Genomic DNA, 14,825 nt, shown 5'->3' on the forward strand with positions numbered 1-14,825 from the left:
ACAGTTATTTTAATGTACCTTTGGGATAATCAATCAAAATACCCAAGCAACAATCCTTTCCCCATGTTTTCAAGTAATCAAAATACTTATTCTTCTGCATGCAGGTTTATTTTGCTTTAGTTTTGATGAGACTGAGCGGGGATTATATATTTTCCTTATTTTCACCCATTTCTTTCTGGAAACTAACTTTATTTTGTCTCTGATATGTCAAAGCACCGAAGCATTAGATAAAGTTTAATGAAAACTGCAGTCTTATGGGATTTAAGCATATGCTTTAATGCTTTGCTGAAATGAGGAATCTAGACATCTAGAAGTTTTGGTAGTTTTCTCAAGCATTACCAGTGAACGGGTAAAACTCACGTTATTTGCTGAGTATCGGCTGAACAGTATATACATATGGATAATCCATCCCAACCCAAACGATGACATTAAAAACCTGTGGCCAGTTTAACTGTGCTGTTATTCTTAGATTTGTAACTTAGATTTATAACTATGTAACAGCTAAATTGTCACCATATTTTCTTTTTTTTTTTCCTTTTCTTTCACAGTTGCACTATGAAAACTACCAAATCTGATTTTTATTTTTTAAAGCTCTAGTTATGGGAGAATCCTATCAGCTGCAAAATCACCAGGTTTATAAAGTCAGTCACCCAAAGATAGACTTAACATCAAACGAGCCTCAAGATGAGACAAAACACAGGAATATCTGTATGCCAGTTCTCTTTAATAGCAAATTATTTTTAAAAATAAAACCAAACCAAGAAAACAAGTCTTAAAAAAACCTCAGAACTGTTGCATACAAGCTTAATAAAATAACATTATCTAAGCTTAACAAAATAACGTATTTCTCATATAAAACTGAGTTAAGGCATCACACACAGCAAATCCAGACAGAAAATCTATTAGCAAGGCCACCCGTATGCTTCTTGTTTCATTTCAACTTTAACATCATAAAAAAAAATTATGCACTAACTAGTTTCTCTATATAAAAGAATCTGATACAAAATTCATGTTGTCAGTTTTGTAAGGTGAAACATCTCTATTTCCAAAAAGTCTGATTTTTTTATTCTGAAGAAATATATCCTGTCTTTCTTACAAGAAAACAGAGGGGGAACCATTTTAAAGACTGAGTAACACTCACAGGGATTTCATGTTCCCACGAAAGAAAATGTTCATATTACACTTCTCTAGAAATTAGTTTAGGCTTTTAAATTACTCTTATTGATACCTGCAAGTCTTTTAAGTATGAAAGACACCAAATATTTGGGGAAAAGGGAAGAAATGACAGAAATTGTTGGTACACAGAAGCTATAAACAGAAACCAAAGAGAGAAAAGTATCACCATAAAAATCCATCAATTTCTCCTAAGTATTTTTTTTCTAGGTGCAACATTTTGAGGCAAACGTTTTCCAAATTAAATACCTCCATCAGATATTTTCGGGTGTCAATTTAACTTCAAACTTTCGAGGATGAAGAACATCTCAGAGGTTGTTCAAAGTCTTAATCCACAAAAGATGACAGCAAGTAGAGTCCTGTATTTGGTACACCATTAACTTCTGGCGAAGAGCCTGTTCATAGTAACGTCAATACAAGATTACTGTCATTTGTCTTGATTCAGCAACACGTTTAAGCCTATGCTTACCAGTAAGTATATAAGTTATTTAGCTCTAAGTGAGCAAAGACACAGCATTAGTGATTTTCCTTGGTCAGCTTTGCACAGCAGGTTCAGTGGGTAAATTCCCCTAAGCTCCCTGAGGAGACAGAGCTGCCTTCTCTGGCTGGTTAAAGTGTTGTCTGAGGGCTCACAATGCTCTGTGTATATTATTCCAGTGCAGGATTAACTAGAAAGGTACCTAAAGAATTTCTGTGTCTCATTTTTCCTCAGTAGCACATGCTGTTATTTTATTCATCCTGTTGGGGGGTGTGTGTGTGCATGTTTAATTTTTACTTCTGCTTAACTTTATGTGTCTTCTTAAACCCCAGTGAAATCAAAGATATTTGAGCATAGGCTTAATTGCTGTCTCAAATAAAAGAAGCATACATACTTGCTTAAGAGCTTGGCTAAGTTAGGAGCTTGTTTTGAACTGATGACAAACATAACATTCCCTCAGACCTTTGTCAGACAGTTCAACAAAGGACACACGAATCATAGACAATTCAGAAGATGCCACAGGGCAAACTGTTCTGACCCTGTTCCTATGGTTTTTAACATTATGTTTTTTGTACTTACATTGCCAATACTCAGACACATGCTGAAGGATCTTCAGGTATTTCTGCTCCATTGGAAAAATATGTTCAATAGTTAGCAGAAAAAGTGAAGATGTTTGTACGAGTTTCAATCATGACAAGTGGTTCTTCACATTCCTCAAACATCGCCTCAAGTTCAATTTGTTCATAAATGTAATTTTTGTCTTAATGGCATGAAGTCAACAAAAACTACATTTACTTTCTCAAAGTAATAATTTACCAGCATCAACGATAAGGAAACCCACTATTTCTTTTGTATAATTAATGCAATTATTCTCAGGGCTGTATTTCTATTAACTACAAATTATTCCCATTACTAAGAGAGAAACGATAAGAGCAATGGAATCGGTGTCATTAAGAGAACTAATACAGTGGATCGATGCCTTATTTACTACTGCAAATTAAGCCACAGCCTGGCAGGAACCAGTTTGCTCAAAAAGACAGTGACACACTTCCAACCATTAAGGTTATAGAAAGGATTCATAAATGCAGCAATTGTTGCCGACTTTTACAAAAAACTTACAGGCTCATCCTAATATTTCGTATTAAAGTGGCTCCACTGACAGCAAGGTTTCATGGCAATTTCAGTCCGAAGCCAGGCTTGTTCATTTTTTTTTCATTAATAAATTAAATTTCACCTAGACTGAATTACAAAACCATCCAAACTCAACTTTTGAAACTAATTTGCTACACACTGTTTTTCCACTATGACAACAGTTCACTCTTTAGTGAATTGGTGCAGGACAATTGACAAAACTTCTTGCTGTAAATGGGAACAAACTGCAGCGTTGTAGCCTGTCTACATACATTCATAGTGCTAAATAAGTGCTAGTTATGAATGTAAAAACTAACAATTCTAACAAATATATTGAAAATCCACTATTTAGTAACATTAGGACTGACACCTCATTATAGTACATTTTTTGTGTGTGGGCATAAGTCCATTAAGTGAGGAACATATTCTATCTTAATATTATGCCTGGAAGTCATATATATTTTGTGGAATTTTAAAGGAAAAACTACATATGTCCTCATTAAAAGTCAAAAATTGTTTCTCTTTTCTGAACAAATCTTCATTCAAACATAGTTTTGACATTAAATTTGTGGGGTTTTTTTTTCTTTTTCTGGAACAGTGTAATTTTTTTGATAACTCAATTACTGCTAACCTTCTTATACCACAGAATAGTTCATTTATTTCTAATACTACTATACAGTACTCTTGTATTTCCCCCCCTCAAATGCCATCAGAAAATATCACCTCATAAAAATAATTTTATGTTTTTCTAGTAGCTATTAATGTTTGTTTTCTGTATCAGTCCATATGGCATTATCATCTCCAGACTCATTATGTGGGTACTCAACCTATCTTCTCATTATAAGTTATCAATCACAAAAAATAATATGCTTTATCTTTAAAGTATTATAATCTTTCATTTTCTGCTCATTACATTTTTTATATCTATGCAACTGCAGCATAGTCATTGCTCTGGTCATTTTTTTTGTCACTTTCCTGCGGGCTGGTGATTGTCACCCTTGGATTTGTGGATGTTTTTTCAAGATGGGAATCAACCTAGAGAAAAAGGACAGGGACTGTTAATTTCAACAGGTAAGAAAGATCTCACTTCATTTCAATGCAGTGTTAGCACTTCATACTACGATTTCCACAAGGTATTCTTAATGTAGAAAAAATGTTTTCTGAGAGTGTTCACGTTAACATTTTTATTTATCTTATACTTATATACCTTCCAAAGGGGAAAGTACTCAAATTAGAGGTTCCCCCAAGTTATTTCATGAAACATCCAGTTACCCACATATCCATTTAAAGTCAACGCTCACTCAATTTTTCTACTTCCATAAATAACTTCAGCCTTTCTAGAAACAAACAGAAGAAATCAATATAACAAGCACAGGATAAATTCAAGGCCCAAGAAAATGCCATGTAACTCAGCTGTCTTAATTGAGAAATGTTTTCATATGCCATACAAAACCAGAAGAAAGGCCAGTGGCAGGATGCAACAGTGTCACGAGAAGCAGAGGAGGAGTTGTTTTTCAGCAGCCTGTAGGCAGCAAGTTGTTCTGCTTCTGATGCTCAAGAATCCTGCTCTTCCCAGATCTGGATTTTCCCCATCAAAAAACCCACTTTGTTTCCCAAATTCTCTTTGCTGGTCAGTTCATATGACAGCCTGGGTAGTCCACTTTATTTTTCTGGGCTGCATGCCTCAATCTAAGCCAACAGCATGTTACCATGTCTCCTAAATTAATGGCATATTTGCTTTTAAACCGACGAAAGTCCCTTGCTTTGATTATCTTATTTATCTCCACTGTCTTTTCCAATTTCTAAGAAAAGGAGATGAAACTTCCACAAAGCAATAGCAAGAGCCTTTTATGAAATGCAACTTCTGTGCAAGTCAACTCATCAAAATAATGAGGCACTGTGGTTTCATGAACACACCCTTCTGCTCTGTCCTGAAGGACAATTTAGTGTGGAAATATGTAATGATTATGCTTTTCTGGAAATTGCAATAATTTTTTAATTACTGTTTTTCAAAATTCAGCATACTCAGGAAAGCAGGAGACAGAGATTCATCAAACAGCAAGAAAGATCTGTTTTCTCTGTTGGAGGGCGTATAATGTAATTACTGATGTAACTGATCTATACAGACAGAAAAAAGCTTTTCCCACAAACTGAAGTTCTCATAAATGCTCTCAGAACCTTATCAGGAGTGAGCTACTTAGAAACTAGCTGAGAAGCCTAAGGCTGAGATGAATGAGGAACAGTAACTTAAAAACAAACAACTGAAAGAATAAACACTCACTTGTTTCTGACTGTCAAAATCCTCTTCTTTTATTTCTTCTTCAGGCTGAAGATCACCTTGGTAGTTCAAGTGCTCCATTCCCTCACCATTTTCTTCATCTTTCTTGCCATTTAAATGGATAAGCTCCTCTTCTGCTTGGTCAACATTCCCTGTTTCTTCTGCTTCATCTTCATCATTCTCATTTAATTTCTTCTTGCTTCCTTCTACTAAGCTTCTTTCTTTAACAGTTTCCCCACTTTCCTCTCCATTCATGCGTGGATAATCTTCCTCTCCTTTATATGCCTCCTCTCCCCTGTCAGTTTCCTCTTCTGCATTTTCTTCTTCATCTACAGTTTCTGCTGGCCTCTGGTGAAAGGAAAAGCAGCAGCATTATGAGGCATGTTTAATCAGAATGCTCCACGTAATTCTGAAACGTGACATCAAAATCACACTTACATCATTACTGGGGAATAAGTATGCTAATTTGAGGTTTGTCTACATGGACAGAAAATTATGCTCTGATACTAACAAAATGAACTCTTATTCTACATAAAACTATGTGTCAGTGAGATTTAAATGTATTACACCAGGTTAATCCATTTGACCACCCTCAAAACAAATGGAATGAGCTAGATTTAATCAACACAGCAACTAATAGCTATTTTGTTCCAGCTATTCCAGGTTCTCCAACATTCTAGCATTTAGTATGTACCTGTTTATGAAATCCTGTCAGAATAAAATATCATACATTACGAGCTCACAAACTGTTCCCCAAGAAGTATTTTACCTGTGGACCAGGCCATGTCACGCCAGTCGGTCCTTTTGTGCAGCCTGTCTTCTTTACAACCTCAGAAAAGCAGCAAGAGAGATGAGGTAGACCTACTGGACACTTCCATAAGGTGTCCCCTCCCAATGACCCCTCTGTAGGGTGGCCTGGTTAGGATTTGTTTGACGTTTAGCAATTGATTTTTCCCACACAGAGTCAGACAAGCAGACAGGAGGAACAGGATCTTGAAGAACATATTGAAGAACAGTGAGCAGAAACTCACTACAGATAAAGCTGCTGGCGGCATCATTTCGTGACAACCCGGAAGACCGATGCACATACTATCTAGTTTTTGTCATTTTTCTTCCAGTTTCAGCTTTGAAGATTCACCTGACTATTCAGTGAACCGATGCCCCTGCTGCCAAAGATGACTTATGTGCTTCTGCTAAGGTTTGAATGAAAATAAAGAGAAAAAAAAATTCCACAGGACTGACGGGGTTTTCTGCCTCCCACACAGCCTCATCAGACTCTAAATCTAATGCAAACAAGCTGAGAGCAACAGATTAGCTCTTAATCAAAAGTGTTTGGAATTTTACTATCATTAGCAGCTACTTTATGCAGGGAGCTATCTGCTACAGACCTGTAACTTACTTATGTCTTCTAAAAATCTCTTTCCCTCACTAATACTAACATTTCAAAAGAATTCTGTCATCACCTTCAACATATTAGTAAAAGCCAGTTTAGCAATACCAATGATTGATTGAAGCCTCTTGATGAAACACCTTGCTTTTGCTTTGATATCTAAGTAGCAACATAAAACAACTTTATTATGCCAGTGCACAATACTGCATTGACGCAGCTTCAAAAAGGACAAGTTACTGTGTTGTGACAATCCACAGAATGACAAATCACTAGAAATATTACATGGTTATCTGACCAGATAAATAATGGCTCCAGAAGTGATTCCTGAAGTATAGTAGTCTCTGTGTGTTTTTTATTCAAGCCTTCCTAACTCTCTTTCATCTGGTACCATCAAACTGGCCTTATTACCACCAAAATTAAAATTAAATAAGCCAAGTCTTTACAGACACCTTCAAAGAAGGCACCATCCAAAAGCAAACTGGAGCCAACTTTGGTAACCTCCAGCACATAAAGACAGCAAAGAATCTGTAGATCTACAAATTCTCAGAAGTCACCTGCTAAGTCTTACACGTGTGACCTACTCATTTGTTCTCAGTCTGCTAAGGAAAGTAGCAGCTCTGGATTCTGACCTGAAACAGGGGAGAGTGGGTCAAATTAAATGCACCAGAGTAAGCAGTTTTGGTTTTGCTTAATGACACCTGCTTGCTATGACATTATGAACACCAAATGAAGAGAGGGTAAGAAAAGAAGAAAAGTAAACCCAGACTTTCTCAATTAACCATATTATTATTTCCAGGTTTTTTTACTGCCTGATAGCAGGTACAATCAGAAGAGAATATCTGCCCTTGCCTGAACTGCTTTAGGATGGTGGCTCATTTTGGACTGCAGAAGATGGTGTGTAGACTTTATACCACAGTGTAAGCGTGTGTATCCCAAAGCACATGTTTTTACTGGTTTCATTGCTGTGAAAGTAGTCTTTAGCACAGAAGCACAACAGACATTTGAGGGGCAGTGACTTGCTAAGGTGCTACGCTAGCTAGACTCATGAGACCTTACCTGTCTAAAACTGGTGTGGATGCAAATATTTTATAAGTTAAAACTGAGTAACATATAAACGCAGTGTTTTTGAACTGTCACCAGAAACTCGCTGGAAGCTCACAGGGAACCGGCATGAAATAACATTCAAATTTCAACTAATTTAACTTGACCAGTCAAGCTAAATCTCCTGAAAAATAATAGTACAAAACAAGACCAGTAAAACAAATCGCGTCGGTGCAAGTATAATGTTTTTACAGTAAATGAAAATTTCAAGGTAGCTGAGCATATTACTACAACGGTTATTACTACTACAGACAAAAATAAAACCCCATCTTCACAGGTAATAATTGGAAAGCAAAATACGGTTCTTAATTTAATCTTCTTTCAAGCTGCACTACAGTAGAATGGACATTTCAAACAAGTTAAAATCAACATTGATCCAGAGGGAAAGACTTTCTGCAAGGTAATCTGAAATGCGGTGTGGTTCCCAGTGCCTGCACAGTCATAGGTGGGCTTTGAAATGTCCATATGACCACGGATGATGCATTTCAGAATGCACAGTGGACCTAAGACTGTAGAGAAGGAACTGCAGACCAAAATCACTCAGCAAATCACACATTGCATTTTACATAAAACGTGTGATACTTTCTCCCGAGATCTTATTGATCTACTAGCTACGCATAAAGTAACATTATTTAAGTGCACCTTCTTCACTGAGAAAGAGATATACTTAGCAGAAGTTAGATTTTTCATATTTAGGGAAAGAGAATGTTTAGGTGCATATATACATACAGGCAGGAAAACAGAAAAGGGTGAAAAACAGAGGTTCTTTTATGGTCCAAAGCCTGTCACTAGGTGCATATATACATGCAGGCAGGAAAACAGAAAAGGGCGAAAACCAGAGGTTCTTTTATGGTCCAAAGCCTGTAAATGTTGTACATGCTTAACTTTACCTTCTGGAACAGTTCCAGTGATTTCAGTGAACCTGAAATAGTGCGCTAAAACCTACATTAAAATGCTTGCTGGGTCAGGGTATAATTCAAAGTCCCCTGGAGTCAATGGGAACCTTTTCATTGAATTTGATACACTCCAGCCATCCCTCCACCTACAACTGTACAAAATGCCTACTATGTACACATCGAAGTTACTACAAAGTGTTTTCTCTCAGGCAGACCTACATGTCCTTGCAGGAATTATTAGACTCAATTCTCCAAGTCAGCAATGATCTTGTATATTTAAGAAAAAGCAGTGACGTTTTACATCTCGATTTTTAGCTTTTCATCCCGCACCTTGTAAATAACCAGAATACTCCCAGTAACAGCTTCCTATATGGAATAGATTGACTGGATAGGCAAGACAGATGTGGGACCTGGCTGCTCCTCCTTGCAGTCGAGAAGTCAGAGTTTGGCTTTCAGCCAGAGTGTTGGCTCACAGGAGGCCAAACAACTACATTACGTTACATTTGGGATTCTGGTAAAACTGTGTCCAGTTTTGGGCCCCCTACAGACAACTACGTTACGTTACATTTGGGATTCTGGTAAAAGCTCAGGGCATCTCAAATCCAGAGAACTAACTGTATTTCCAGGCCTGAGTGACTGAGGTCGCTCACCACTTTGTAACACAACTAAATCTTACGAGGAGAGGCTGAGGGAACTGGGGTTGTTCAGTCTGGGGAAGAGGAGACTGAGGGGAGACCTTATTGCTCTCTACAACTACCTGAAAGGAGGGTGTAGAGAGATGGGGGTCGGGCGCTTTTCTCAAGTCACAGGCGACGGGACAAGAGGAAATGGCCTCAAGTTGCGCCAGGGGAGGTTCAGGCTAGATATTAGGAAAAATTTTTTCACTGAAAGGGTTCTCAGCCATTGGAATGGGCTGCCCAGGGAGGAGTCACCATCCCTGGAGGTGTTCAAAAGACGGGTTGATGTGGTGCTGGGAGGTATGGTTTAGTGATGATGCTCCTTGTTTGTTGTGTGGGTGTCTATTTTTGTCAGTTAGGTTGACGGTTGGACAAGATGATCTTTATGGTCCCTTCCAACCTAGAAGATTCTGTGATTCTGTGAAAAGCTCAGGGCATCTCAAATCCAGAGAACTAACTGTATTTCCAGGCCTGAGTGACTGAGGTCTCTCACCACTTTGTAACACAACTAAATGAACATGAGCATCAAATATTAATATCAATATGTTGACATAAGAGATTTCAGGATCGAATTCTATGATTCTATTCTATGTTAAATGAACATGAGCATCAAATATTAATATCAATATGTTGACATAAGAGATTTCAGGATCGTAACAGAGAACAAGGGGCACTTCAAAAATTCATGTTGAAAGCACCCAGCCAGTCGTACCCCAGGGTAACTCAGGACGTATATGGTAACAAACTATGGAATGTGTGTTCCTGTGTCACTTTAATCCTGTGTCCACATCACAAAAAACAGCATCGCAACTTGAACCTGACAGCAATAAATTGAGGACTGGAGAAGGACAAGGTGATTACATTCTTATTCCTTGAGGTAATTCTCACAGACAAGTAAGCAACTTCTAGGACAGAGAACTTTTCCAGTGACTGTGATGGATTATCCTCATTCCTCCTATAGTCAGAACTATTCATGGTAAGGTTTGTAATTTTGTCTTTTGTACGGCTGCAAGAAAGTAGGAAGGAACTTTCTGTGTCATGTTGCTGACTGTATCTTTTAAGTGAAGATGATGCTTTTGCAGTTTCCCAGTTGAAAGCACAAATAACTAGTTTTCAAACTATTTCAAACCATACCTTCATGGGAGTGAGCACAATTCTTTGCTTGTCATGGACTAGCAATAAAAAGACTCATTGACAAAAGACCTGTATACGTATATTGCGAGGTATATTCAACCAAAGGCACGTGGAATAACCAAAGTCATTCTCAACTTCATGCTAGAAACATGGACCTTCATGGACATGCTAGAAACATTGCCTTCTGGAAGCCTCCTGACATACCAGCAGGTTGATGAGGAGCAGAGTCAATTTCATTTTGCATTCAAAAAGTATGATTGCTTGATGGTATTTTTAATCTCAGCAAAAACAGAGCGTTTAAAAAAGAAAGATGTATTCTAATTACACTCATCATGCTATCATTCATTAAGAGCTACATTACCAAATGCCATCATCATTCAAAAGCAATAAGTCAGGAAATCTTCAGACCTTGAAGCATTTGGCTTCTTTTCCTCTAGGGATACTAATGTAACCTCTCCGAAGGTTTGTACGTGACTGATACGAGAATATTGAAAAGTGCAGTATCACAAATAATTTAAAGCGGAAATTATTTTGTACCATTAATGTAAAACATAATTTTGCTTCATTGAAGTCATTTGGAAACGTTTACTTGGCTAATGGTCACAACAGACAAACAATGAGGTAGACAGCAAAAATCTTAATGGTCACAAATACTGGCACGAATACATCTCACAAATGCAGCACCAGGAACACTTCACTTTGATTGCACCAAAGGTCTCCAGAACTGAGCTGCCCCTGCTCCTACCCAGCCAGGAATGCTCTGCAGCAGCACTGCACACATTCCAACAGCAAAACATTTTGTTCCCGAACCAGACAGGGTTGCTAAGTGACAGCAGCCCTCTTCTCTTCCACATCATTTACAGAACCCAGGCTCTTCAAAACAAGCAAATGAATAGTTAAGGGTTCGTCAGTCTTACACTTCCCACATAGTAAATGTGCTGCTGTTCATGAAGGCAAAAAAGCCTTTATCCCCTCAACATTTTAACTCCAACCTAATTATGAGTCGGATGCTTTTTTTTTTTTTTTTTTAACCATAGATGCACCATCTGAGTCCACAAAGTCAAATTTTTACATAAGATCACAGCACCCAGAGGTCTAACTGGAATGGATGGAAACTATGTGACTTGGAAGTGTAGGAAAAATAGCTTTTCAGTCTCCATTCCCCCGTTTCATTTTGTGGTAACTGGAAGCATGCATCATTCCTTACTCACAAGACAGCCATGGCAGAGAAGAAAACATCTGATCAGATCCTTACTTTTCTAAGATGTACCTAAGTGAACAACATTTTTCTCCATCTCTTTCACTGACAATCATGTCCGGTTTTTCCATAACACTTTCCACAGGTGCATTACAATTTGTCTAAACTTCACACTCTACAATACAGTACGATCTCTTGAGCATCCCTGTAGACAATGAGGAGATTGATAGGCATTTAAAAAGAAGCCCTATGGAGGTTGCAAAAATACAGTAATGGTGGGTTTTTTTCCCAAAAACAGACTCCTCTCCAGTGAATGAAAAATGCTTTAAGTGTTTAGCAATTTGAGAAATCATCTGTTCTAGGATAGCTAGATTTTTTCAAAACAGGTGCATAGAGAGAGAGGAAACTTTTTTCCAAAGTGGTATCAACACTAGTTTTGCAATGGAACTGAGTTTGCAGGCTTTACTCAGAAGAAGTGAAGGCTCTCCAACAGCTGACCACACAGGCTTTTAAAGAAAAGATCAGACCTTCTGCTGTACTTTCAGAAATCACAGTCATCCAATGCAGAAATTGACAGAAGCTCTCTCTTATTCTCAGCTGCAAGGAACCAACCAGAGTAAGTTTCCCTATCTGACCCAAACAAACAATAAAAAAAAAAAAAGAAGCATAAATCAGTGGAGCTGAAAGAAGAACATGCAGGGGAAAATCTTATCTGCTGGCTTGTCAGCACTCAAAATCCAGAAGGCTGAAGTTACAGCTGCATCATTTGTAGCGAAATTTGAGCGCAAGAAGTTCTGCATGTATTCTTTCCAAATGCCATTTTGAAATCCTTACTGATGTAATGTAAAATGTTTACTCGCAAAAAGTTCTGGCCTTTTTAATCAAGGAATGTTTCTTTGAGCAGTCAGCCTGTTTTAATGTTGAATCAATGTAAGCTTTAACATTTTGCCTTCAGCAACGGAGAAGATAAACGTTTTATTCTGCTCACTGAGGTGAATCTTGGGTCTCCAAAGCAAATTGTATACTCCATAATGAAAACTGCAAATGAAAGGTACAGATTTTCTGCTACTGATGATACACTCTAGCTACAGAAAGAGTACCTAGGGGAGCTACACAATCTCACATCACATCACAGCCCAGGAAATGGGGAATAATGAGCGGCATCAGGACTGCATTAATCAGTGGACATGTCTGTAATAATGGAAAGCAAATGGCTAGTGAAAGAACGAAGAGTATGAACATCTACAAAAATCCCTAAAGCAGTGCCTGTTGGAGAAATTAATCATCCAACGATTTCTACACATAAACACAGAAAGAGAGGGGGAAATGGGAATACTGAATCTGGAAGGAGAAAAAAAAAACAACCAAACAAATCACAAAAAACCCAACCTCCCCCCGCCAAACCTAAAGAACCAATAAATCCATTCTACATCACTTACATCTTAACAGCCAGTATCACATACTTCACAGAAAAGCAGGCTGGCACAAAAACACATCTGAATTCCTTGTAGGGGTCATGAGCTGAACAACTTCGTATCTCATAACCCTCATGCTTATCCCACCTCCCAAGGGCTCAGAGTGGGAGAAGAACAACCTTGCTTACGGAAATGGATAAACCGATGCAAACTTGCAGATTTATTTCAGTGCTATTACTACTAATTGCTGCTTTTGTATTTCACAGCTTACATAAAATTAAAGAAAAAAGCAGTAATTTGCTCTGAAAGCTTTACAAGTTAGAAATTTTCTATCTCAGAAATACTTGGAATATATTTATATCATTATCGGCAAACTCAAAGTAACACACTTAATTACCATCTTAAATGAGAAACTTGTACTATTTCACTGCCTCCCTACCAAGAACTGCAATAAAATCACCTTGTTCCCTTGCTATTTGCACAATTGATTTCAAAGTCTGTCATCAGTTCCTCCGGATGTTGACACAGCCATGTAAACAACCAAACTGGAGTAAATCTGCATGTCAAAAGAGGAAACTACCCCGTTTTTATTTGGAAGCTGAAGTCTCGGTACAGAATATAGAACAGAAGGGTCTGGTTTGGTTTTAGGCAAAATACTGATTTTTCCCTCCTTGATATTCAATTACAACTGTCAGCTAGTCCTGTGTAAAGCAAATCCTGTTCTTTTAATGTGTTCTCAGCTGGCAGACAGCATCTTACAGAACAGGACATAAGCAAGTGTCTAGCCAGCATTACACTAAGTTTAGTTAATGGCTAATCTGGCATTTGTTCAAACCCTGTACTTCAAATGGCAAGACAGAGAAGGTGCATAAAAAGAAAAAAAGACTAAGCTCTGTCTTCACCACCTCATTTATGTGGCTGATGGAAATGATAGCGTATCAGAAGTGTCAGCATTCTAGTGAAAGCTGGCATGTAAATATTTATGCATTATGCAAGATAGTCGAGCCCTGGCTGGCTGTCCTTTTCCATATTTCTAGCAATAACAGAAACTGCAGTTCAGATAAGAAAAAGCTATAAAGCTTGACATCACAGATTTTAAAACCATTCAAAATGGTCATTAATAAGAACCTAACATGTAAAATGCTAAACGCTTCCAAGGTCTGAGTAACCTCAGTCATCTGGGAATAAAAAGTACTCAGTGCTACTCAGAAGAACCTGGCTTCTTGCCAGATTACCTAGGAAACTATACATGAAGTTTTAAAATGAGAAATAAACCATGGCTCAAGTTGCAATAAATTTTGGTGCTCTGTTTGGCTTTCCTGAAAATATAAAAATCAGATTATTAATAGTGTGTGTGACTGACTTAAAAAAAAAAAAAATCCCCCTCAAACACAGCTGCTTCCAGTTCCTTGTCCAGGTAGCGAAATCAGTTGGTAGCAACTGAAAAATAATTCCATTTGAGGATGGTGCATGGGCCTTGGCACATGAGGTTAAAGGTATCAGGCAAGTTCCTAGCATTGCAAGCTTGCCAGCACATCCAGTGTTCACTGGCAACTTGTCCCGGTTTGAGGTAAAACCGGATCAATTTTGTGTTCTGTAACTTTGCATTTTAGTTAGGCCTTTTCTAACTCTCTGAAATTAACGGCATATTGTAGAGAAAACTGTTCCTTCTCAGAGTGATAAGACCAATGTTTGTCCTACGTGCCAGGGAATGGTGTGCAGAGAGGCCCTTGCTTATACTTATTGCTATAACAACCAAGGTCAGCCAATTTTCGTTATTTGCCCCTTAGAGGGTCAGAAACGGAAAAACGTAGAGGGGTCACATCTGTGGGGAGGAACGGACAAGACAGGTGACCCAAACCTGACCAACAGGGGTATTCCATCCCATCTGCCCCATGCTCAGTATAAAAGCTGAGGGATCAAAGGGTCAACTTCTCTTCCTGCAATGGCCGAC

At 38.1% G+C, this 14,825-nt stretch overlaps 1 protein-coding gene across 1 annotated transcript in view; it reads right to left on the minus strand.

The window, feature by feature from the left end:
* Nucleotides 1-703: 703 nt before the first annotated feature.
* Nucleotides 704-14,825, minus strand: part of LOC106887391 (doublecortin domain-containing protein 2-like) — an 18,849-nt gene continuing 4,727 nt past the window's right edge. The window contains exons 2-3 of the mRNA XM_014940877.1: nt 5,064-5,408; nt 704-3,817 (exon numbers count right to left, since the gene is read on the minus strand). Coding sequence (XP_014796363.1) covers nt 3,707-3,817; nt 5,064-5,315 — 363 coding nt within the window. The 5' untranslated portion in view covers nt 5,316-5,408 and the 3' untranslated portion in view covers nt 704-3,706. The remainder of the gene's footprint in view (nt 3,818-5,063; nt 5,409-14,825) is intronic.

Source organism: Calidris pugnax, unplaced genomic scaffold (genome assembly GCF_001431845.1).
Source record: "Calidris pugnax isolate Ruff unplaced genomic scaffold, ASM143184v1 scaffold8, whole genome shotgun sequence".
Classification (NCBI taxonomy): Eukaryota; Metazoa; Chordata; class Aves; order Charadriiformes; family Scolopacidae; genus Calidris; species Calidris pugnax.